At 34.2% G+C, this 22,841-nt stretch overlaps 4 protein-coding genes and 2 pseudogenes across 7 annotated transcripts; 2 read left to right on the forward strand and 4 right to left on the reverse strand.

Moving 5' to 3' along the window:
- Positions 1-1,962: 1,962 nt before the first annotated feature.
- On the reverse strand, positions 1,963-3,024 carry LOC129876766 (40S ribosomal protein S5-like; annotated as a pseudogene).
- Positions 3,025-3,846: 822 nt separating this feature from the next.
- On the reverse strand, positions 3,847-7,244 carry LOC129876548 (IQ domain-containing protein IQM6-like). The gene is made up of 8 exons (XM_055952009.1): positions 6,769-7,244; positions 6,367-6,481; positions 6,187-6,252; positions 5,991-6,079; positions 5,799-5,886; positions 5,397-5,636; positions 5,197-5,298; positions 3,847-4,593 (listed from the first exon to the last, which is right to left on the reverse strand). The coding sequence occupies exons 1-8, from the start codon at positions 7,242-7,244 to the stop codon at positions 3,847-3,849; spliced, it is 1,923 nt and encodes a 640-aa protein (XP_055807984.1).
- Positions 7,245-11,187: 3,943 nt separating this feature from the next.
- Positions 11,188-13,874, forward strand: LOC129877543 (probable ribosome biogenesis protein RLP24). The gene is made up of 5 exons (XM_055953061.1): positions 11,188-11,294; positions 11,549-11,660; positions 13,023-13,136; positions 13,271-13,407; positions 13,498-13,874. Exons 2-5 carry the CDS (start codon positions 11,580-11,582, stop codon positions 13,664-13,666), a joined length of 501 nt encoding a protein of 166 aa, XP_055809036.1. The 5' UTR covers positions 11,188-11,294; positions 11,549-11,579; the 3' UTR covers positions 13,667-13,874.
- A 912-nt stretch (positions 13,875-14,786) lies between these two features.
- Positions 14,787-16,360, reverse strand: LOC129876581 (disease resistance protein UNI-like; annotated as a pseudogene). Its single transcript, XR_008763387.1, has one exon. The product of XR_008763387.1 is annotated as a disease resistance protein UNI-like (transcript).
- Positions 16,361-18,286: 1,926 nt separating this feature from the next.
- On the forward strand, positions 18,287-20,778 carry LOC129876427 (uncharacterized). Of its 3 annotated transcripts, XM_055951873.1 has the most exons (8): positions 18,287-18,433; positions 18,514-18,631; positions 18,718-18,761; positions 18,847-18,957; positions 19,030-19,122; positions 19,211-19,317; positions 19,436-19,600; positions 20,223-20,778. In XM_055951873.1, the coding sequence occupies exons 1-7, from the start codon at positions 18,345-18,347 to the stop codon at positions 19,573-19,575; spliced, it is 702 nt and encodes a 233-aa protein (XP_055807848.1). In that variant the 5' UTR covers positions 18,287-18,344; the 3' UTR covers positions 19,576-19,600; positions 20,223-20,778. The 3 variants fall into 3 exon arrangements, with proteins under 3 accessions (XP_055807848.1, XP_055807847.1, XP_055807849.1); XM_055951872.1 differs by having other exon boundaries at positions 18,847-19,122; XM_055951874.1 differs by lacking the exon at positions 18,847-18,957.
- A 96-nt stretch (positions 20,779-20,874) lies between these two features.
- LOC129876426 (uncharacterized) lies at positions 20,875-22,408 on the reverse strand. Its single transcript, XM_055951871.1, has one exon. The coding sequence runs from the start codon at positions 22,394-22,396 to the stop codon at positions 21,059-21,061; it is 1,338 nt and encodes a 445-aa protein (XP_055807846.1). The 5' UTR covers positions 22,397-22,408; the 3' UTR covers positions 20,875-21,058.
- Between the last annotated feature and the right edge of the window lie 433 nt (positions 22,409-22,841).

Raw genomic sequence — 22,841 nt, forward strand, 5'->3', positions numbered from 1 at the left:
TGAAACATCATTGTTTGACAACCAAACTAAGAGTGAGAATAGATTTTTTTGATTAGAATTGATATAGCATAAGTATCAAATAACTATAAGATTTGTTCATGATACATTACAGAACTTATGTATCATGAACATGGCCAAGCATATTTACTATACAATATACAAAAAATAGTTATATATATTCTGATATGAGATATATTGATTGAACTCCACATACCACACATAAGAACTTATGTATCTTGAACAACACACACCATGAACATAATACATATAATGCTTATGTATCATAATATTAAATACATTCATGTAGGACCACATATAATATATATCACCTTATGTATCATGAACAGAGCCAACAATTAACATTATAAACAGAAAACATATGTATCATGATATGATACATCCAGTAAGAAGAAAATAAGGCCGTGAGTTATGTATCAACAGTTTTAATACTGACATGATACATGCTCAATTTTGTATTAATGAATTAGGGTTATATATCAAGGAAGATTTGTAAACATGATACATAATATAATGATTATTCATTAAATTTAAAATAAAAAATCACAAGATACATTAGAAAATGCATACCTTGGACAAAGAAGAGTGTATTGTAACGTGCTCAATTTTTTTCAAATTGAACGCTAAATACTCTTCATGTAATTTCTCCATAACTAAAGGATCATTGCGGTGTTTGGATCTAATTTCATCATAACCATCACTACTTGAGTCAGATCCCGGAGAAACAATGTTTTGTTGTTAAGGATTTAATTGGGTAAAATCAACAATAAAAGACGGAATAGAATCCATATGTATCAGGAATTAGAGATGAAGAACACAAAATTTAAGAAGAAAATCAATCGAAAACTGAAGAAGAAGAAGAAGTAGTTCAGCAGAAACACTGAGATGGAGAAATTCTATTACCTTTTTAAGAAATTGAAATTGAAGAAGAAGAATAGACTATCATGATGGAAATCGAAAATTTTGATTCAGAATTGAAAAAAATTCGATGCTCTGCTAGAAGGAATTTGATATTTGAAATTGATGAAGTTGTTAGGAGACGGGGCGGGGGGGGGGGGGGTTGATTACCCATTTGAATTATGTGATTGCGTGAATGATGGAATCTTAATTAGATTTATGTTTCTTTTCCTTAAATAACTCAACTATATTAATTAGATTTATATATTCGAAAGTGGGCAAAAAAAGGAATTTTGGATAATTATTAAAAAAGTAGGAATAGAATATAATTGAGAAGAATCACTATGGGATTTAGGTAAAATACACTTATAATAAATATTACGAATTGGTAATCTAGTTAAAAAAATAGAAATGATTAAACTATTATAACAAGTTAAAATACATTGATGTATATATAACTCAAATCTGATTAGCCATAGTGATTAATAGAGAAGGTTAATGTCTTTTTCAAGTATAGTCATTCTATATAATTTAAAAATGCCTCCTTTGGGTTCAGGTTACTAAAACAATCACCTTTGGTTGTTTCTTGAAGTTGACCTCAACTTTATGCTTATCTCATGTATTTGCTTGTTTAATGAACGATGCGTTCAAACCTTGTCGACTTAACTTAATTGATAATGTTTTTTTTTTTTTGTGAAATTGAACATATTGCATTACAACAAGTTTTGAATCTTAATGCAAGCAACATATTATTTCGCAATTTTTACTTGATGAGTCTAAACGTAGATGAGCAAACAAAAACAAAGAAAAATGAAGACCCATAATAAAACAGCCAACTAAAAGTAGAAGACTTGTTGTCCAGGACTCCTAAAAGTGCCTAGAGGACAGGCCAGATGCAGCAGAAGAATGAATTCTTCTTTCATCGATCAACACTTTCATCGTCTGAACACTCAGTTCAAGAGTAGAGGACACGATACTTAAACATCTAAAACAACTCATAGCATACCATGTGTTTAACAAAACTCTACTGAAAACCCAAATAAAGGAACTTCAGAATTTAGAATTTATAACAATACCAAGCATAAACCCTCCAAGAAACTAAATCCATAAGGAGTAGCAGATCTATAATGCCTACATGAAAACAGAAATGAGAAAACAGCATAACCAAAAAGTCTCTTGTAAAAGTTGCTCCAACATCAATCTCTTAACGATTGGCCTTGGCAACCCTTTCAATCTCATCCTTCTTCTTAATGGCATAGCTGCAGAAACAGAAACCATCGACAGTAGTAGACAATAAAGTTTCACATATGCAAAAAAAAGGTATTGCAACAATCATGTATATGTTATCACAAAGCAATCAGACGGGAATTTAAGTGAACATCAATCTCTAGCCCATAACCTATTTGAAGAACCCTTGGCAGCATTGATGAGTTCATCAGCAAGCACTCTGCTATGGTCTTGATGTTCCTGAAAGCACTCTCACGTGCACCAGTTGTCAGCAAATAAATTGCCTGGTTAACACGGTGAAGTGGAGAAATATCAAAGGCTTGACGTCTGACAACACCAGCTGAATCAATACGCGTAGCGTTTTCCCTTGGCCCACTAAATGATTAAATGGAGAAAATAAGCAATCAATGAGACAGATATAGACATATTTGGGTGAAGTTGACAAAAATAAATTGGAAGATTTATGGTGTTTAGATGAAGTCTGAGCTCAGTATTGGCAAAAATAAACCATTCTTTTACAGATACTGAAAGAAGAATTCATTCCAAGACAAACAACAGTCACCTTCCCGGAAGAAAATGAATAAAGAGTTCATCATCTGATCTCACCTGTTGATTACAGCATCAACAATGACTTGGATTGGGTTTTGGTCTGTCAACAAATGAATGATCTCCACTGCATGCTTAATAATGCGAACAGCCATCAGCTTCTTTCCATTGTTCCTTGCATGGATTGCATAAATTTTAAGAACAAATTGTTTGTTTATAAAAATACCCTTCACTTTATTTAGTTTTTTGTATTTTCTTTGCAAGCTTAGTTATTCATTCTTAAAAATAAAATTTTCATCTTATTTAGCTTAAATATTTTTGTGTGTGCATTTCCATGATGGTACCATATGTATTTAAAATAAAATATTAATCTTATTTAGTTTAAAAATAGAATTCTCATCTTAAATTTGTTAAAGTAAAAGAGGATTTATTATTTGTATCATTTCATTTAAGCACATGTCACTCTTAAATTGTAAAATACTAAAGTTTTCATTTTATTTGATATATAAAATACAAGCTTTCAAGTGACTAAAAAAATATATAATTAAAAATATGTAATTTAGTAGTAGAGAAATCAAAACATAAATAAACACAAGAATTAGTCAAATAAATTAATAAATAAAAATTGTATTTGTATAGACTATTTTTTTAATAAAAAAATAAAGAATTATCATAAAAATAAGGAGTAATAAAGATTGTAAATTTTATTATACATAGTATTAAAAATAATGTGAATATACATGGATGTGAAAAGTGATATATAAAAAGAATATAAAGGGATATTTTTGTTATTTTCTCTACTTTATCCTGAGATAAGTTATCCCGGAATTACTATGCTACCCAAGAGGAGGGATAACTTATCTCGGTACTAATTATTAATTACGAGATAAGTTATCCCGAACTTGCCAACCAAACGACAAATTAAGTGTCACTATAATTTAATTCCAGAACTATTTGATGTTATACTTCGCACCAAACGACCCCTCAGTCTTTTATTCTAAATAATCTTCAAAAGAATGTGTTAAAACATAATTTACATCTTTCTGTACATACCTATACAAGGAAAATGATTCAAGAGGGAAAAAAAAGAGACAAAAACAACCAAAACTGGAACAATGCTAGCAGAAACTAGTTTTCCTCTCTGGAATTACTAATTAATCAACCAAAAATTGCATCTCTTTTTACTAATGGAGTATCTGATTCAGAGAATACCACTAGTTCAAAATTAGGTCTTTTGCCTTGATCATTTGCTTCTCTAGAAAAGATTGTTGGCGTGTAACGACGAGTAAATTTCGAGGAAGTTGGAAATGCAGTTCTTGGAGACAATTGAATTTCCTCCATAACGCGAAATTGGAGCTCGGATGGATAGTCCCTCATGCACCCGATACGAGGTCCAGCTCCCGTTGTCCATCTACATGAAGACAATTGATGAGCCAAATGATTTGACTTCATACCTATATGTGAATGTATTCTTTTGATTATCTTTTCTTCAGGAACAGGTTCTTTGCTATCCTCTTCGGTTTCATGATCGAATAAATTCTTCTTCAAAACTGAAAACTCTGTATCTGATAAGTACTCGTCCGGTGTTTCGTATCCGCCTGCTGGAGTTTCCACAGGCTGCATCTGTTGAGCTGTCTCCTTAAACAACTCGAAAATGCCCTCCTTTTCCGGTATTTCAACAGCGATTTTGGGTCGTACTCCTCGGGACTGTCTTGAAAAATGTGGTACTGAAAACTCTTCATCGCCACAATCCTTGTTTGTAGAATCAATCTTCTTTGTGTCTGAGCTTTTGAGGCTGCTCTCTTTGTTTGATTGGCTGAAATCCAGGATTGATAAGTTATTACGTATGTTGGTACAACATTCCTTCCTGATAGAGGGCACTTCCTCCTCATAATTGGTAAATTTCTGCAACATCAGGATTGAAGTTTAACAATTATTCATAGCTCATCTTGCCACAGAGATCAAGGTAGTAATAGAGGCGAATTCAGAATTGAAGTTAGTGATCAACATAGAGTATCATTGATCAACTAATCCTTTGTGACAGGGAGTACAAATTTAGCAAATACATATTATTTCTTTGAACTTTTTTAATTTTTTAATAAAAAGCTCTATAGGCAATTCCCAACGACATGTATTAGTGTAATTTCATAAGTAGGGTAGAGAAGGTAGGATGTGCGTAGACCTTATCTCTATCTTTGTGGGATAAAGAGGTTGTTCCTAATAGACGTCCGGCTCAAAAGAAATGTAACTAATGCAGCAAAGTAAGAAAGAAAAGGGACAACAAAATAAAAAATCATGTACAAAGCAAATGTAGCAACATTATATAATACACAGTGGGAAAAAGTGGACTACATTATACCTAAATCTTACTACTAGAAGTACAATAACATTCGACGACCTACTAACTTTTTACCCTAATCCTTGACCTTCAGATATTGCAAAATATCAATTTTGTTTGAAATAACAGTTCTTGCGTTAAAAGGACTATCTGTTAGCAAATGCTTATACCTGGACAACGGCGATATCAACATGATGTTGCTTAAGAAATGACATGAATGCTTCAAAATTCTCCTCTGTGGGGAGATAATGTCCACTCTGAGGCCAGACCGCCTATTTCTTGCAAGAATTTAGATACATCAACAACCTGCAGGTTATTTCGGAGAAAAAAAAACACACAACTTGTTGGCAAAATCATGGCAGTTCTTTACCTTTATAATACCATCTTCCGCCACTAATCTCCCAGCTGACAACGCAGCACCACCTGCCAGGAAACTTGAATGCTGAAATGTGCCTTTTTGCTTCATCCCAACATACAAGATTTTGGACACGCTTAGCACAAATATCCACTTTGCCTCTGGAGGGCATCCTCTCGTATCGAGAAGCCTTCTACTCTGCTTGTATAAGAATTTTCCTCCCACAATGATAATTTCATATGCCTCCCTCTCTATCTGTGATTATTCATAGCTCGTGAGTTGCAATTAACGTTTGCTCTCGAACATTTTTTCCTACTTTGTTCAGCTTAGAGTAGTTCAATGTATCTAGAAGTGGAAGTATTTATCCTCAAATTTACCAATAAAAAAGGTTACAGATCAATAGAAGATAACACTCACCGGTCCAAGATACTTGATGCAGTCTTGTTGAAGTTTCGGTCTAGGACACCTCTCAAGATTTATTTCTTTACCTTCACCTATGTCCAACCTGTAACGCGACATACAAGGGGAAAATGTCATATATAGTTTACTAAATTAATTCTGAAGTTTCTTTGTTCGCTTGAATTTCTTGCTGATCAAAGAAAATCTAACCAATAGAAGAAGGGTTGTTTACTGTCAGCTTGAAGCCACTTGGTGTAATAAAATCGAAGGTTGTGGCCATAACGATGTCGAGGATCAATCTGTTCACCAAAAAATTTATAAAGAACATAAATAAAAATCCCCCCCCCCAAACAAAAAATATATAAATTTGGCATTGTTGAACTTTGCTCTTGAGAAGTGAACTCACTGCTTCAAGCCAATGCTGCAAAGCAAGTTTACGTGCTTTCCCGTCTTTGGACAGACCTTTACCGACCTACCAACACACAAGTAAAGTCCTAAAATCAGAACATAACCAACCAAAAAAAGAAGGAAAAAACAAGAAATGAATCTGGCAGGGAGTTAGCATAAATGTAAGGTTAATTCATACCTTTGCAGCTCTAGTTAATGCTCGTGACCAACGAGAAACAGCAGTTTGAGGTTTCTTGGTGTCAAAGTATGATATAGAACTGTGCTTGAGTTCAACAGAATCCAGTAGCTTCCACCTGAAAATTACACCAAAAGTTCCATAGTCAATGTAACATACGTGAAGGTGTGAAATGACACGACAAATATCCACAACAAAAGCTCCCTAACTACTCCCTCCATCTCAATTTATTTGTCCGATTATGACTTGGTACGGACTCTTGAATCTAGTGGTTTTAAACATGCCATGTTGAAACTGAAGAGTTACAAAAAACAAGAGGAAAGAGACATTTTTTTTAACGGATTAAAAAGGAAAGTAAGACAAACAAATTAAAACTGGTGGAGTATCATTTATAAACTATTATACCATCTGTGCTCAACAAGAACAGCACAATCAGCTAGCTGTCTTCGTGTACGAAAACTTTTATATGTCTTCTGCAACTTTACAGCAGCCTGATCTCTATGTTTTCTGTACTCTGCTGGTAGCATCCTAGTATCTTTATCGGAGATACTTTGCAATTTCGGAGAAACTTCAGCCCTGTTCCACAAGTTGTCTGATCTAGTGATCTTCTTATCCTCCTTATCGGAAATAAGAGTCCTCAATGCAATCTTGGCCTCAAATTCCCTCCTTTTATAGGTAAGAGTTCCCTCAAGGATCATATTTCCAGAACCAAATGACTTCAAGATTTTCGACTTTCTAGTAATTTGGTCATTGAAATTCCTGGGCTGTAATGCATTCCTCATATCGTTGCTTCCTAAACTTAATGTTCTCACCAAATATGATTCAACCCGACTATCCAAATCCTCGAAATTGGCAAATGGACAGGAAAATGTTATTCCCATCTTCCCTGAAAAAATTTTACTAGGATATTATTGCCTCAGAAATATGAACATCTGCAAAATCAAAAAAGTCATATGTTATTAATTTCACTGATAATTTTGCAAGTTTATGATACTGAACAAATCTAACAAGAGGAACCATTATCTATAGCTATATAACAAAAAAGCCAAAATAACACTATGCTTAAGTTTACAACAATTGCCAAACTTAGTAAAAGAACAACAATAACGCCTTAGTCCTAGACAAATCGGTGTCATATATATGAATCATTTCTGACCATGTTTCACATTTAAATTGATCTTACGCCAATATTATACAATATAAAAATAAAAGTACTAGAAGTTCTCCACATTTTCTATTGGCGTGAATATATTTTTACATGGAATTTCATCATAAAACCATTTGCCAATCTTGAAAACAACATGAAACAATGTTTAAAAATCTACTACTTTTTTTTACACATCACAATATATATAAAAAAGGCATGAAAATGATACATCTTTTTACCTTAACAATACCTATGAGAATGACAATTTGTGAAATTTGAATATAAAAGGTTGAATCTTTGGAATGCAATGGGAAATAAGAGAAAAAAGAAAGAAAAAATGAGAGGAAACCAGAAAGAGAAAGAAAATGTTAGATGAAAACCAATTTGAGATATACCGCAAAATGTGAGTTTTTTTTTAAGGGAAAATGAAAGAATTTGGGTTTCCTTCTATTCAGAGTTACGTTCTAACCGAAACCAAGCAAACTTCAGTCACTCTCATGTTTACGTCAAACAAATGAATGCATAATATATATCAGCAAAAACTTATCCGCATTCAATATTCATGTCACATTAATGATAACGCGACATCACTACTAAAAATAGGTACTAAATTAAATTTGCGATGAATTTTTTTTGAGGGAGATATATTTAATTTGTTGGAAATATATAGGATTTCTAGTGGAATGTATGTCGGAAAAGCTTCCAACTAGCCAATTTCAGATGGACCTCATTGGAAATTCGCGCATTTTTAGTAGTGGTTTATATTCTCCCCATGCTCTTTTATCACCTAACTATGGTTAATTAATGTGTATTTTCACTTCATTTATTATAACTTAACTATCATAAAATACATTGGTTTGGTACAAGTTTTTACCAATATCTATTTTTCATATACATATTTATGACTTTACTATGGTTAAATAGTATGCATGTTTTCACTTTAACTTATAATTTCTAAGGTTAAATTGAGTGTTTACATGTAAACATCGAGTACATATAAGTATTTATCTACATGCGTTGATATTTGTATCTTTATGCGTGCACTCTTCCCTACAAACTTACTAATTTGTACTAACTAGCACTCGATAATATGAGTAAGTGGCGATGTATGATAGATGTTCTTCGATTTTGTACCATTACATTACAATTGTAAATACAAATATCAAGAATATCATTTTAAACGAGTGAATTCATATACTTGAATGGATTATTATACATATGAACAAACAAAAAACAAAAAGAAATCGAATGAAGTTATGTCTGACGTAAGCGAATTCGATCAAATGATCTTAGTTGAAAATGAGATTGCACGTATTTATGGAGTGAACGGGTAGTAAAAGGCCATTTTAATGTCTAGATAATAGACCTTGTTGAGTTGTTTGGCTATACATTGTCTAGGTATAATGTATGTTCGTTTGTCTTATTTTCAATTAGGTAATAAACTATAGCAACCGTGTTTTACGGGGTACAAGCATCAAACAAGACGCTTTTACTTAATACAAAACAAAAAGGAAGGTGTTAATGACCTTTCACGACAAAGTACTATCCGATGGCATAAAATGTCTAGTTTTGGTCCTTATCTACTTATTTTTTGAGAATGAGAAGTTGTGTACCACCAAAATGGAAATCGAGCGTTTCCTAGTTCAAAAATGCCAAATATTATCCAAATCATCATTTGTCAGGATTCTTTGGCGTATGTTCCTTGACTTGGACATGACATTTAGTCCATGTTGCTATTCATGCATCCAAAGGAGAGTACGTTTGGTGGAATTGTGTGAATTTAATTCAAATATTTTATGTTCTTTTGTTAGCTAATTTAACGTGTTTTTGTCCTTAATATCATCATAAGAGCTTCTTCAATACCATTAAGTTACAAATGTTTTAATCCTAATCCTAATCAATTACATGTGTTATAACTTACAGCCTTCAAATCGTGCGTTTTATAATTCGACCAAACATTAATATATGGTAGCATACGAGGTGATTTTGGTGAATCAAATATAATGTAGTTGTGCTTCTTTTTTTCGAGATACAGTTCTTGAAATTCTAAATTTAAATTTTTATGATCATGTACAATTTTGTTATAGTTTGCAAATTTGTAATTTCATCAGTATTATGACATTATTTTTTCTAATTAACCAAAAAGAATAAATCAAAAATAGCATTTGATACACTCATTATCATATACCATCATATATACAATATATATATTATTATATTAAAAGTGAAAAGATCCTAACTTCAAAATTGAATTACTATTTTGCCCTTCTACTTAATTAAAAATGTTATAAAATATGTAATAAGTTAAATATTAATTAATCAAAATATGTTCCCAACCTTTTCACCTCCTAACTTAATTGCAACCTAAAGAGTCATAAAGAGACCATATTCATCTGTAAGTTACAAAGTGGCCAGTTAATAACATATGATTAATACGTAAAAAACTTTTGAGATGAATATGATCAATTTATTGGTTAACGTTTGAATAAAATCATTTTATTGTGAGCTGAATTTTTTCTTTTAACGTATTGCTTTCCAGCATACATTTGGTTTGCACTAATAATAAGAATGATATTGATTAATAACATGCAAAACTTTTCACATTTCTGATGAATATAGGTAATTTAAAGATTAATTAGTAGTTATGTAACTTAGTGAAATTCTATTATATAAATATTAAATAATTTCTAGCTGTTGTAACCTTTTGTTTTCCATCATTTAGTATCAATTAACAAATGATGAATTTATATTGAATTTTGCTCATTAAACATCTTATATAAATGGATATCAATTATGTGTCTAACATTAATTATTGGAGGACACAAATTCACCAGGTATGTAACAATTTATTCTTGATCTGTCAGTCTACTTTTATTTTCTTTGCTCATTTTCCCCTCAAACCATTAAGTAATATGGTGAAGCTTTTTCATATTCTATGTAAATTTTATGCGATCACATTTTGTTGTTTATTATGTGAAACATAAAACAACTTCTAAACTTAATTACAATGCATTTTAATGTACCAATGATATCTTACATAGGATTGTGCTTCAAGTTCTTAGTTGAATCATGAATAGTCAATTCCTTTTTATTCTATGTGACAAAATTGACAGAAACATGATCACTCATATGGTTTATCTGATTTTATAAATTTTATGATTTGTTTTATATCTGAATAAAGTTATAAAAGATAGAATTAGTTTGTTGGGGGAAAACGAGAGCAAGTTTGAGGATTACGAGCTTTTCTTTGTTCCTAATTTGTTGTTTTAAATTTTCTTCTCTTTTCAAGTTAAATATTGCATATTTTTTTTGATAATTATATCCTATAATATATTGTACCAAATTTATCATTTACGATATGTTTAAATTAAGTTTTTGGGATAAACATATAATGCACGTTTCCATAACTAATATATAATTATACACATATTAATCATTACATACAAATTACATATCCATCAACTATTTTTAATTTAAATAATTAAATTAACGACTATTTAAGTTAATTCTTCCGTTCAGTTATACGAGTGTACTCTACTTTTATAGAAAGTGAAATAAAGTAGGATTTTATAATGATGTCTAAAATAAATTGACTGCAAACAGAAAAGAAAAATGATTATGGACTAAAATATCTATTGTTAAGAAATATAGGACTGCAAGTGTAATTTTTTCATAAAAATTCTAAACCCTCAGGCCTCAACCCTATATATTCCGCCCTTTCTTGTCGCAGTGGTCAGCCAGTTGCTCCGCTGTCAACTACCGTGCAGCTGCTCCGCCGTCGCCGGTATCTATCTTCCTTCTGGATGCTCCGACTTAGTTTTGTTGCCTTGCTCTTTTTCTGCTTAATTTTGTTGTTGCTGCTGCCGCCCCTGCGGTTTCCCAGAAATTCCTCAATAGTTGAGCTGAAATTTTTATTGGGTCAATGATTTTTGCTATAAAGATTTGATCTTGGTGTAGAGCTCTAGTGTTTCTTATTGAATCAATTGGTCCTTGTTAGTGTTTTGGTTTTTATTTAATACTGCATTTTTTATGGTACAGAGTGAATTAGGCAATATAACAGGACGACAGAATGAGATTGGAAAAATGTTGGTTTTGTTCCTCAACTGTATATCCAGGCCATGGTATTCAATTTGTTCGAAACGACGCAAAGGTAGACTATTAAGCTTTCTTGCCTTGTTGATTTTAGTCAGTTAAATTTGGTTTCCATTAGTTGTGTATGTTATATGATTGCCATAGTTACGACTTAAGAAAATGGTACTATACTTAATATGCTGGACTCATTGTTTTCTGTGACGAAATCACAAGATAAGTATCCCCGTAAATCTTGGACTGTTTAATATCAAGCTATAATGCATACTTACTTGTTTGAGCAGGGCTAACAATAATCTTTTTACGCAAGTGATCCATAAATTGAGCTAACCATTTCAATGTGCTATTACGCAGGGTGAGCTCTTGGTTAGGATAGCTTGAGAATTGAAAAAAAAATGTATCTTCTTTGTGCTAAAATTATTAGGGAAAATCCTGATTACTAGGGGGAAACTGATTCATATAAGTTTCAACGGTTCACTCCATCTAGCCTAGTCCATAACTCTATAGATCAGACATAAGTACCATAGATATTTAGATTTTTTTTGATGAAATAATAATTTATCAAATAAGCAAATTATATGAAGGAAAAGAGGGCAAACTATGATTCAGGCTTGTCTTCTAAGAAGTTAAAAATTCATATACTGTAATCATAAGTTTTTTTTTGAGAAAGAAATCATAGTAAACAAACTACACGATTTTCACTGTTTGTGCACATAATGGAGAACTTAATCAAGAAAACGTATCTGACTCGAATAGGTTCTCTTTATCTTTGATGATCCTAGAAGCCTTTGTTTTTTAAGTTGTAAGGGATTCTGATTTCTCTTCCTTTTCTCTTTCAATTTGCGTTCGTTAGTAGTGAAAAATGGACAGAACAGAGAGAAGTGTTAGGAACAAGAGATGAAATATTGGTTGCGAGCTTCCACCTTTGAGAACTCACCTGCTATGGGTCCTTTAGTGATTCTTTTCCACACCTCCCCTCCCCTTATAATAAGGATTTAAACAATTATTTTTTAGACAATACTCTCTCTTACCTTGAGTAAAGTGGTGTACTTCATTCAAAGCAAACTAAACAACTGTTCATTTATTAATTGAGTCGCATGCAATAATAGGTATAATTAAACTCTTTCACCTAATGCTCAATTGCAATTGAGTTCAAGAGTGGATAAGTCGTTGATTTTTGATCTTTCTGGTTGTCTCTTTTATGGCACACAATGTTATCGAGCCACAATGCAGATACGGTGTAGTTTTTAGGTCTTATTTTTCTCATTGTTTTTCTCTGCCTTTTCTTTTCTTTCCAGTTTTGTGTGGTTATCATGAAAAGAGTGGGGTGGGGGGTTGAATCTTTGCAAGGAAATGAATTGTTCTGAGTTCTTGGCTGTTCATCAAGTAAAGGAAAGGCTTTCTGTGTTTTCTCTCTGTGCAGATCTTTCGGTTCTGTAGGTCTAAGTGCCATAAGAACTTTAAGATGAAGAGGAATCCTCGTAAAGTTAAATGGACTAAAGCATATAGACGGCTGCATGGAAAGGACATGACTCAGGTAAACAATGTTGTGTTGATACAATTAATAAGCTTTTTGTTGGATTAAATTTTATCTACTGACTTTCTTCTTTTTTGTTTTATTTTACTTTTTATACTGAAAATTCCTTTCCTGCTGCTAATTTTCATTTGAAGGACTCAACATTTGAATTCGAGAGGAAGCGTAATAGGCCAGAGAGATATGACAGGAATGTAACTGAGAACACTTTGAAGGCCATCAAGAAAATTGATAAAATCAGAGTCGACAGGGAGGAGAGACATATTACAAAGAGGTTCCTTAGACCGTGCTTCACTAATTTCCGTTTCTTCTAATTTATCATGTGCCTGTTCTTGCTATTAACATGAGTTGGCAAATCATACAGGATGAAAGGAAAGAAAGCCAAGGAGCAGAGAGAAGCAACAAAGGAGCTCGAGCAGAGCATTCACATGGTCAAAGCTCCTTCTGTGCTCGACAAAGAGCCATCACTTACACTGCCTACCAAGGTCAAGGTTTCGCAAAAGCAGTCAGAGGAAACTCGCATGGAGGAGTGAACATTTTGCTTCCCATATTCTATATTTTCAAACTAAAAACACTAAATCAGTTCATGCTTATTTTTGCAGTATGTATAACGTTTTGATTACATTGACATGCTAAGCTTTCCCTTACCTTCAGAATAGTAATGGTTTGTCAACTTAGTCTTGTGTGTATTGAAATACTTGCATATTATATTGATCAAAAAGTAGAAACTTTGAACTTCTAGTATGAGTATTTTGATGAGGAACCAAAGGCCAGATAATTATTTTTCACAAGGTTCCTAGTTTGTCTTGGCTGGAATTATTATTGTGTTGGGGCGTTGTGTCGCCCTTCTCCTCTGTCATCAGTCACTTTTATGTCCTTGTTTTGATTAAAAACTATGTTGTTTTATGGTGGTTTAGTATCTACTATTGGCTCTTTGTTTATGCATCTTCTGCATATTAATCAAACACACGAGCCAACAAATTCAGAATAAGAGAACTTGTAAATTGAAGAAAATGATAGAATCTCACACGTCTATGGCATTTCAAATAAGAAATTCTGAGAACTTGTAAATTGAAGAAAATGATAGAATCTCACACGTCTATGGCATTTCAAATAAGAATTTAACTTGTATACACCAACAACGTAAACAACTTTTACATTATTAGTGTATTTTAGTGTAAAACTTTACATCAAGTTTTACATAGGCACCATGGCAATAGTCTTCAGCAGACAATGGTTTGGTCTAAGGCTTACCTTTTCCAGACATGTTTGGCTTATTGGAAAACATGATAGATGGCTTACCTTTTGATTGTCCTCTTATGTGTAAGTTGTCTTTCTTCAAATATAAAAACGGATAAATTAATTCATTACATTTGAGAGTAACTTATGAAATGCTTCTTTCTTAGTTTAACTTTCGTTTGTCCAGATTTTTAGAAAAAAACTGAAATTTTTAAAGAATTTCTAATAAAAGATATAAGAAGTAATTAATAAAGACGAGTTTCAGAAATGTGTGATCATTTCATTTAAAGGCACATGAAAGTCTTGAACTAGGACTTCTCTGCTCCAATACCATTTTTAAAAAACGAAAATCCTCAACTAATGTGGGATGCTTTTAACACCCTCCACACGTCAAAGAAAATATTATTAAGGAAATTATACAAATTAACTCTAGTGCTCTTCTGAGTTCACATCGTGGCTTACCATGAAGTTATGCTCTCCCTCAGACGCAATACTTATAGCCATAGCATGGACCACATCATGCATTTTGACATATTTTTTGTTTGAACCTTGGGATAACAAGAAACCATCTTCCAATGTTTCTAACAGAGAACACACCTTATCTCTTGCTTGTTCTAAATTTGCGATTTCCGGAAAGATGCGAAGCCCCCTTTCATAGCTAAGTAATTCTTCAGGACAGATATTACTATCTTCCTCGAACAAGGAACAAAGCAAAAAGAGGTACTTGGCTTCATTACTTCCCAAGTAATCATAGCTTAGCCTCAGAGGTTTATACAACTCTGTGGGCACGTCAGGGATACTTATTGTTACTGCACCACGTAATTCTTCAAGGGTACAGTTACATGAACGCTTGTTTTTATGCTTTTTTAGTGCTCCTGCAACTGTAATAATTGCAAGCGGCAGCCCCTTGCATTCTTTGGCAACCTCTTTTGCTGTGCCATGAAGAGAAGAATCGTCGACAAAATCACCGACTTTCTGCCTGAAAAGCATCCATGCTTCATCTTCAGATAACGTTCCAACTTCTATTATCTTCTGAGCTCCCATTGCTTCACAAACAGATCGGAAACGCGTTGTGAATGTCACTTTGCACCGATGGTTGTGGTTGGGAATTTCCATTAACCTTGTATGCAGCCGATCTCCACGACTCCACAAATCATCGGCCTCTGGTAATGTCAGCCCGACTCCTCCAGCGATCTCACCCTGAATATTTTTCAAGTGTGGTTGTTGACTGACAATTACCATGACAACATCATCGAACAACCTTTCTTGTTTCGCCTTTTGTCTGATTTTCTCAGCCAGTGTTGTCTTACCAACACCGCCCAGACCACATATCCCAATCATAGTGACCCCGTCATCTCTCAAAGCTGCCATGACCTCATCCTCTTGCAATTTTCTGGAGTCAAACTCCTCACCATTGTTAGCCTGATCAGTTTGAACTGGAAGTTCAACAAAGGAGATAACCATAGGATTGTTGCCTTCTTTTTGAAGTTGAATCAACTCCAGTGTTGCTTTCTTAGCTCTCCTGCTCAGCGCAAGTTTGGACACCAACCATATCTTTCAACCTCAATTCTACCTCGTTGCGTTACATCTTCCACTTCTTCAATAGTGGTATTAACACTACTTAACCAATCCTCGCCATTGCGTGAAATGCGTTGTAAGTTTCTTCGGGCAGCCACCTCTCTTTCCTGCACCTCACTTCTGATATTCTTCAGCTTCTCAGATTCATTTTCCATAGATCTGATGTTACTCTTGTAGTAAAATAAATACCCAAACCCTCGCGCAACTGGCTGCATCAAGCAATCTGTGACTTTTTCCAAAAAAATAGATAAGAATTCCATAGCTAGTATAGTTTAGTAATAAGCCTTTTTTCAACTATGAAGTCTGAACTCTGGTATTGTTTTTTTTTTTTTTTTTTTGCTTTCTGATTCTCTCCTTTGACTGATTCTACTGGGAAGTAAAGGAGTGAAAAATGAAAGCTATAGGAGCAGCAATATAGAATTTTGTATGAAAAAATGAAATATCAGAAAGCGGAATTAGAGAATGTTATGAAAATGAAAGCTAAAAGAACAGCAATGTATAATTTGGTATGAAAATGAAATATCAGAGAGCGGAAATTAAGAATTTGGTATGAAAATCAAAGAGTAGCAATGTTGGAGAATTTGGGATGAGAGAACGAGATTGGAGAATTTGGTATGAAATTCAAAGAGTAGCAATATTGGAGAATTTGGTGTGATAACAAAAGATCAGAGAGCGGAATTGGTGAATTTTGTATGAAACTCAAAGAATAAGCGATGTTGGAGAATTTGGAGAATTTTGTATGAAACTCAAGCAATAAATTCACAGAGATTTGTAAGCTGTGCATTCAGGCTTGAGAATAAGAAGAATGGGGTCAAAATAATATCTTTAAAGTGAGAATGTTGATTAGCTAACATTATAAAGTAGTGAATATCTGATTCCATATTGTCCTTCACTCAAACTCATGTTAGGACTTTCCCAATTATATGCTTTCTTGCAATTGCAGACACTATAAAGAGAAAAAAAGGAAAAAGTAATTGTTGCTTTTCAGAATTTTCCACTTGCTTGCCAAGTACTCAAACATCACACTTTGTCCATACATTCTCTCCAATTTTTGACAAAGTATTTCCTTTCCAGTTTCTTTCGATTTATCTAAACTTTGATGTACAAAGTTATCTGTGTTCAGAACATAGAAGGCACCCAACGGAATAGTCTAGATGACTCATGACTTCTTCCCTTCTGTTTCAGAATTAGATGAATGACAAGTTATTCAACCAGTATAAGGTTTACATTTGGCAAGAATAAAATGGATTTTGCATTAATAAACATGATCATTAGCTAATCTATTTGAAATAATTGTGTTTAGAATGGATGGACTTTATCCCATTCTGATAGTCGCTTTAAGGAGCCTGTACATGGTAAACTGGCCGCTTAATTGTTTTGTTCCTTTTTTTATGACTGCTAACCAGAGGTCTTTCAAAAATCGTTTTTCTATTTTCATGGGATAAAGGTAAGATTTGATACTTTACGCTTACTAGACTCCATCTACACCTTGACCCTTCACACATCCATGTCAATTTTTACACAATCAGGTCATTTTTACTTGTGGCGTGTAATATGTAAGCATGTATTAGATTACAAATCTCACATTTAACGAGATTTAACAACTTAAATTTCAATAAATGTTTTAATAAATGGAATTCATCGAGCAATAACTCGGCAACACATTCTTAGAGCCATTTTCTATCGAGCGTACAAGTTCGCTCTACCTCAACAGATGGCGGATTCAATCATCCAATGAGTTGGTCTCAGTGACCTCGAAAACTAATCTTGTCATAATTACTCATGAGCGACCTATCAACTTATTGATAGATGCTTAAAGTGTATCTTGTCAACTTGGAGGAAAGGTCCAAATTAATGTATATCACATTTCTGAAACATTTAACTAATATAAGCAGTGGCGGAGCCACATAGACCTGAGAGGTGTCGACCGACACCCCTTCATCAAAAAATTACACTGTTTAGCTAGGTAGAAATATTTTTTTATGTATTTATATTACATATTGACACTTCTTGACTTCTACGCGATTCTACTTCTTTAAATTTTGACATCCCTTAATTGAAATTCTGAATTCGCCACTGAATATCAGTTGATAGTAATTCCAGGTCCATCAAAATGAATTAACAATGTTCTAGTCCTAATAAGACATTGTAATTTTTTACCAACGGCCTTGGGGAGAACACCCTCCAGTTACGGATATACGATCTAGGGTGTAAATTTTTGATTTTAAAATACAGGAGGTCTATTCGTAATTGAGTCATAATACATTGGTGTTTAGTGTAATTAAGTTTTTTTTTTTTTTTTTGGGGGGGGGGGGGTGAGGGGAGGGGTTGGGCGCTTTTCCACAACTTGCCTTGTAAACCTAGAAGGAAACTTGATTAAGCTCTGGTTTTCCGATGATGGAGAAATTCTTACCGGTTGGACGATTTGATGATTTTCGCTGCAGTGGTGACTCAATTCTCCTTCTTTCTGGCCCTCCCTCATCGTAAGTTAATTTTGTCATTTTTATTCAATGAAGTTTAAAATTGTTTTCTTCGGGTTAATGATGAATTGATTGATTGTAAGAGGGAAGACCTCTTTAGCTTTCCAATTCGCAATTAATTCTGCAATTGCTGGTGACCGTAATGTTGTCTTCATTTGCAACCGTCGGAAGTTGGAGAGTAAACCCCCCTATTTAGCTCAGGTAAATTTTTACCATTTTTTTCTTCGTAATTTTAGCTATAAAATAATATTTTTCCAGGAAAAAATGCGTGATGAGATGATTTTCAGGGAATTGATCCGTGTTCTGATGTTATTAACCGTATTCAGATGAAGTAAGTATGTATTTATACTGATAATTTGACAGAAAATTGTCATCGGGTTTTGTTTCCAATGTGACGATGTAAGTTAATGATGTAGGTATATAGACGACGAGGAAGGAATTAAGAAATACTTTGCTGCATTTCATATGCATGATCCTTCTCCAGTTTCAGTTATTATTGATGATTTTGCTGATTTTTTTGATCAAGGGTACTTACTTCATTTCTTGTCAATCCCGAAACAATGTGTCAGTATCAGTTTTATGTCTAAATCTTTTTTCAGAAACTGCCAAGAGAGATACAATAATACTCGAGGAAGGGATTTGGCGATGGTTCGAGTATTAGCCTTATGTCATAATGCGATTATGTATGCTAAGTGAGTGAGTAAACGTTCCTTGAGTATTAGTAATTTGATGTACCTTTTCTAGTGCTGGTTTTGAAATCAGCATATCTTCCTTAATTAGTGAAAAGGGGCCATGTCAGCTTCTACTCTCCGATACTCATAATGGTGACTCTCCAAGGTTGCTATACCTTTACAAGAGATGGGTCTCTTCAATCTACACAATCAAAGGTAACTTGCTACTCTTCTTGTTGGTTTTTTAGCTAATGCTTGTGTTTTATTTGTTGGAGTTGCTTTCTCTTCACCGTAGTTTTACTGTCTTTGAAATATTTGATTCTTCATATGGAAGGGGATGGCTTTGGATCATATCTTATTAGGAGTTTGGGTGTTGCCAAATCTGCAACAACTAAACTTGCAAAATACTCCATAGCTCTTCAGTATTTGGTTTATGAAGGTATTACAGAAGATGAAGAGCAATCAGATGAATGAGTATTTTCTCTCATAGAGGGATTTGGTATGTCTATCTTCAAATTTTTCATCATGTTAGCTCTTATATAAATATCTCTGGAGATCCAAAGATAATTATATTTTATTGAGTTTTAATGCTGAGCAGTGTCTTTTCAGAAAAAGATAATGTCGTCTTTATTCATCTATGATTCTATTACTAGTCTCAGCCAAATATATTTTGCCATGTTAATTGAAATTTGGTGAATGTCAAGAGGGTTTGAGCAATTTTGGAGGAAGGATTAACACTCATGTTGAAGTTCTGTAACTTGTATGTGTTTTAGAACAATGGTAGTTTAAATATCAAAGGTCACTCATAGGGATTCAGTGATGTTCATCCATTGTCTGCTTGTAAATGATTGGTAGGTAGCACTGTCATTCAAATACAATGGTATACTGTTCAATGGACGAAAAGAGAAGACCAAGTGACACAAATTTAGATGATAATAGACATTGAATTTACTGGTTGCTGTGTAGTAAACTCACTCTGAAAATACACTGTACATTCAAATGAAAAATCAACGTACTCACTGTCTACCCTGAAGCAGTTCTGTTGCTTTTTGGTGATGGTTTGAGTTTGACTTCTAAGATACATTTCAACTTCACAAGAATCTACTCCTATTGTATCACAGGCTTCGTCTGGAAAGATACCAAACACAAGTAGCATATAATATGGTTTAGTTCAAGCATAAACCTGGGAAAAGCTAGTGCTGGAATAAGAAACCCGAAGTAGATGATAAGCTGCCTTACGAGGTCATGGAACTATTAGTCAGCTCTTTGAGCTTCATGTGCTCCCCGTAGCTACTCTGTTATGTGAACGTGGGGAAATTCTTTGGGTCGAAATGGAGCTTGGGTGATTGAGCAAAGATCTTGGATGGTATCATTAGCAAGAACATACTCACTGTAAATCTGGTATCAGATTATGAGGAGTCACAATCAAAAGAGAACCAGGATCATTGTTCCTGGCCAAGAAACATATATTGGAGGAATAAGGGGAAGAATATGACCACTTTTCTGTAAGTCTATGTATCCAAAATCCTACTACGAATGAAAATGATTCTTTTTCTTTCTGTAGAAATAGAGAATTATTGAAGAGGAAGAAGTTGATTAAAAAGTTCATCTAGCAATGTGTGTATGCAGTTGACATTAAGTTGCTTTCTGCGCATGAATAATAGTAATTCAACGCTCTTTCCCATTTCCAGTATTAGACATTTCAACAAAAGAAGAGTTAAATTAAGCCTAACCATAAAAATAAGGACAACAGAGTTTTCATTCCAAGATAACACAACACACACAGCAGTCACATTACCAAAATCACACAGCAGATAAACAAGCACACCAGCTGGAAACAACAAAAGAAAAAGTAAAGAAACAAACACACATCAAGACATAACACACTGCCAAAAACAAACACCTACATACTGCAACTTTGCAAAACTTCCAGTCTTGCGGAGGAACTAATTTCCGTTTACTCAGCTATCCTCACTTCATTTAACCGTTGAATTGATAACATATCCATCTTCGTCTTATTGTTGTTGGATTCTTTTGTGAGGGCACAACAAACGTGCAAAACTTCATCATGCTCTAGATTATAGTACAACAGTCCGCCTTTGGTAACCACTTTCTTGGAACAAATGTTGCACTTGATCTCTGCATTCTCATGCTTAAAGGGGAATTCAAAGAAGAGCTTGTACGAGACACTGTCTGCCAGCGTCAAGGTCTTTGGAGCTCCAGCACACTGGCGATTCATAAAGAATTTGCATGGAGCGCAATAGTAGGCCCTGCTAGGAACATTTTTGATTTTAGCCTCGCAGCCCGGGCAATCGACATTCTCATTTTGAAAATCCAAGTAGCAAGTTAGCTTGAGAGGGTGTTGGGGATGAGACATATGTTGAATCATGGATGGAACCGAGAAGCAAATCTTGTCGATAAAGTAATTGCACCTACTGCAAAAGTACCCTGTCAAATAACTAAGGTAGCACAAGCTGCAGGCCAGGGGTTTGGCCAAGTTATATTCCTTGAGAGCATGTCGGTGAGAGAAATGTGTAACGTCCCCAGACGGTTGACCTGCAAGTGTAGTAGGAGGGCGATTTGTTGTTGCCAGAGTTTGCAGCCGCTTTTGAAGTTTACCCATGGAATGATTCTCCATTCCGTATTCTGATACAGCAGTACAACTGAAGTGACAGAGGTAATCATGCTCATGGTTGTAAAATAGCCAGCATCCGGAAGTGGGAACAACTTTAGCACAAATTAAGCAGAAAAGAGTAGCAGTCTCACTGGTTATTGGGAAAGAAAGGAACAGATGAAGCGGATATTTCACTTTTTGGTCCAAAGTTATGGGTATAGAAGCGCATTCAACATGAAGATTGAAATTGCACGACTTGCAGCCATAGTATGACTGGAACAGAGGATGAACAGAATCATCATGTCCACACGCAGCACAATGAAACTGCTCTCGATTTGTGTCCCTAAAGGGGTGGAGCATAAGAGTGTGGTCAGAGCCAGGATGAAAATCATGGCGAATTTCTCTGGGGAAATTACTACACACATCATGAAGGTAATAATCACAATGTTTATTGCAGGCATAACCTGGACCAGAGATGACGATGTTGCAAAAGCTGCATTGGATTCCTTCACTCTCTCGAAGGTGCAATCGAAGCAATGGATGACGATGGTTGAAATGATTCAAGGCACCCTCACGATCTGAGGCATCAGAAAAAGCAGCTCGTAGTATCTGACTCATTCGCACTGATTCCTCTTCTATGCAGATATTGGGCTTAGTTTCCTTGTCAATGAAATCATTCATTTTTTGCTCTGTTTCTCTGGGAAATTCTCAACAACTAGTCTATCCTTTGAAGAAGTAAAAGTAAATACTGTTTTTGTACTGTGAACAAATAAAAGCGGAGGAAGTATAAGATAAGATCGACTCAAAACGCCAATCATGGCAAAGATTCTTCACAAAAGGACACTCTCCACTTCAAAAAGTTTCACCAGTACACATGTTCCTTTTTAGCTTTTTGAATAAACTACTGTTCTTGTCTAACTCACAATGCCACTCAATGTGGCTGAGTTAAACTTTTCACTGAGAGAGCTTCAGAATAGGATGAAGTAAATATCAAAACAAGTCGAGAGGAATCAACATTAACTATGTAGTATATATTTTGGAACAATCTCAAACACCTCCTCTCAGGTTTGACCTCGTTTCACGGAATGGTTTCAGATATTACACTTTTCTTATTATTATTGATATA

The sequence above is a fragment of the Solanum dulcamara genome, chromosome 12 (genome assembly GCF_947179165.1).
Source record: "Solanum dulcamara chromosome 12, daSolDulc1.2, whole genome shotgun sequence".
Taxonomy (NCBI): domain Eukaryota; kingdom Viridiplantae; phylum Streptophyta; class Magnoliopsida; order Solanales; family Solanaceae; genus Solanum; species Solanum dulcamara.

Coding starts and splice junctions, on each gene's coding strand:
- LOC129876427 (XM_055951872.1), top strand. CDS start 18,345: ATGATGGAGAAATTCTTACCGGTTGGACGATTTGATGATTTTCGCTGC. Junction 18,762..18,846: donor ATTAACCGTATTCAGATGAA/GTAAGTATGTAT, acceptor TTAATGATGTAG/GTATATAGACGACGAGGAAG. Junction 19,123..19,210: donor AATGCGATTATGTATGCTAA/GTGAGTGAGTAA, acceptor TTCCTTAATTAG/TGAAAAGGGGCCATGTCAGC.
- LOC129876548 (XM_055952009.1), bottom strand. CDS start 7,244: ATGGGAATAACATTTTCCTGTCCATTTGCCAATTTCGAGGATTTGGAT. Junction 6,253..6,366: donor CATTAACTAGAGCTGCAAAG/GTATGAATTAAC, acceptor GTGTGTTGGTAG/GTCGGTAAAGGTCTGTCCAA. Junction 5,887..5,990: donor AAACAACCCTTCTTCTATTG/GTTAGATTTTCT, acceptor GTCGCGTTACAG/GTTGGACATAGGTGAAGGTA.
- LOC129877543 (XM_055953061.1), top strand. CDS start 11,580: ATGAGATTGGAAAAATGTTGGTTTTGTTCCTCAACTGTATATCCAGGC. Junction 13,137..13,270: donor ATGGAAAGGACATGACTCAG/GTAAACAATGTT, acceptor TTTCATTTGAAG/GACTCAACATTTGAATTCGA. Junction 13,408..13,497: donor GAGAGACATATTACAAAGAG/GTTCCTTAGACC, acceptor CAAATCATACAG/GATGAAAGGAAAGAAAGCCA.
- LOC129876426 (XM_055951871.1), bottom strand. CDS start 22,396: ATGAATGATTTCATTGACAAGGAAACTAAGCCCAATATCTGCATAGAA.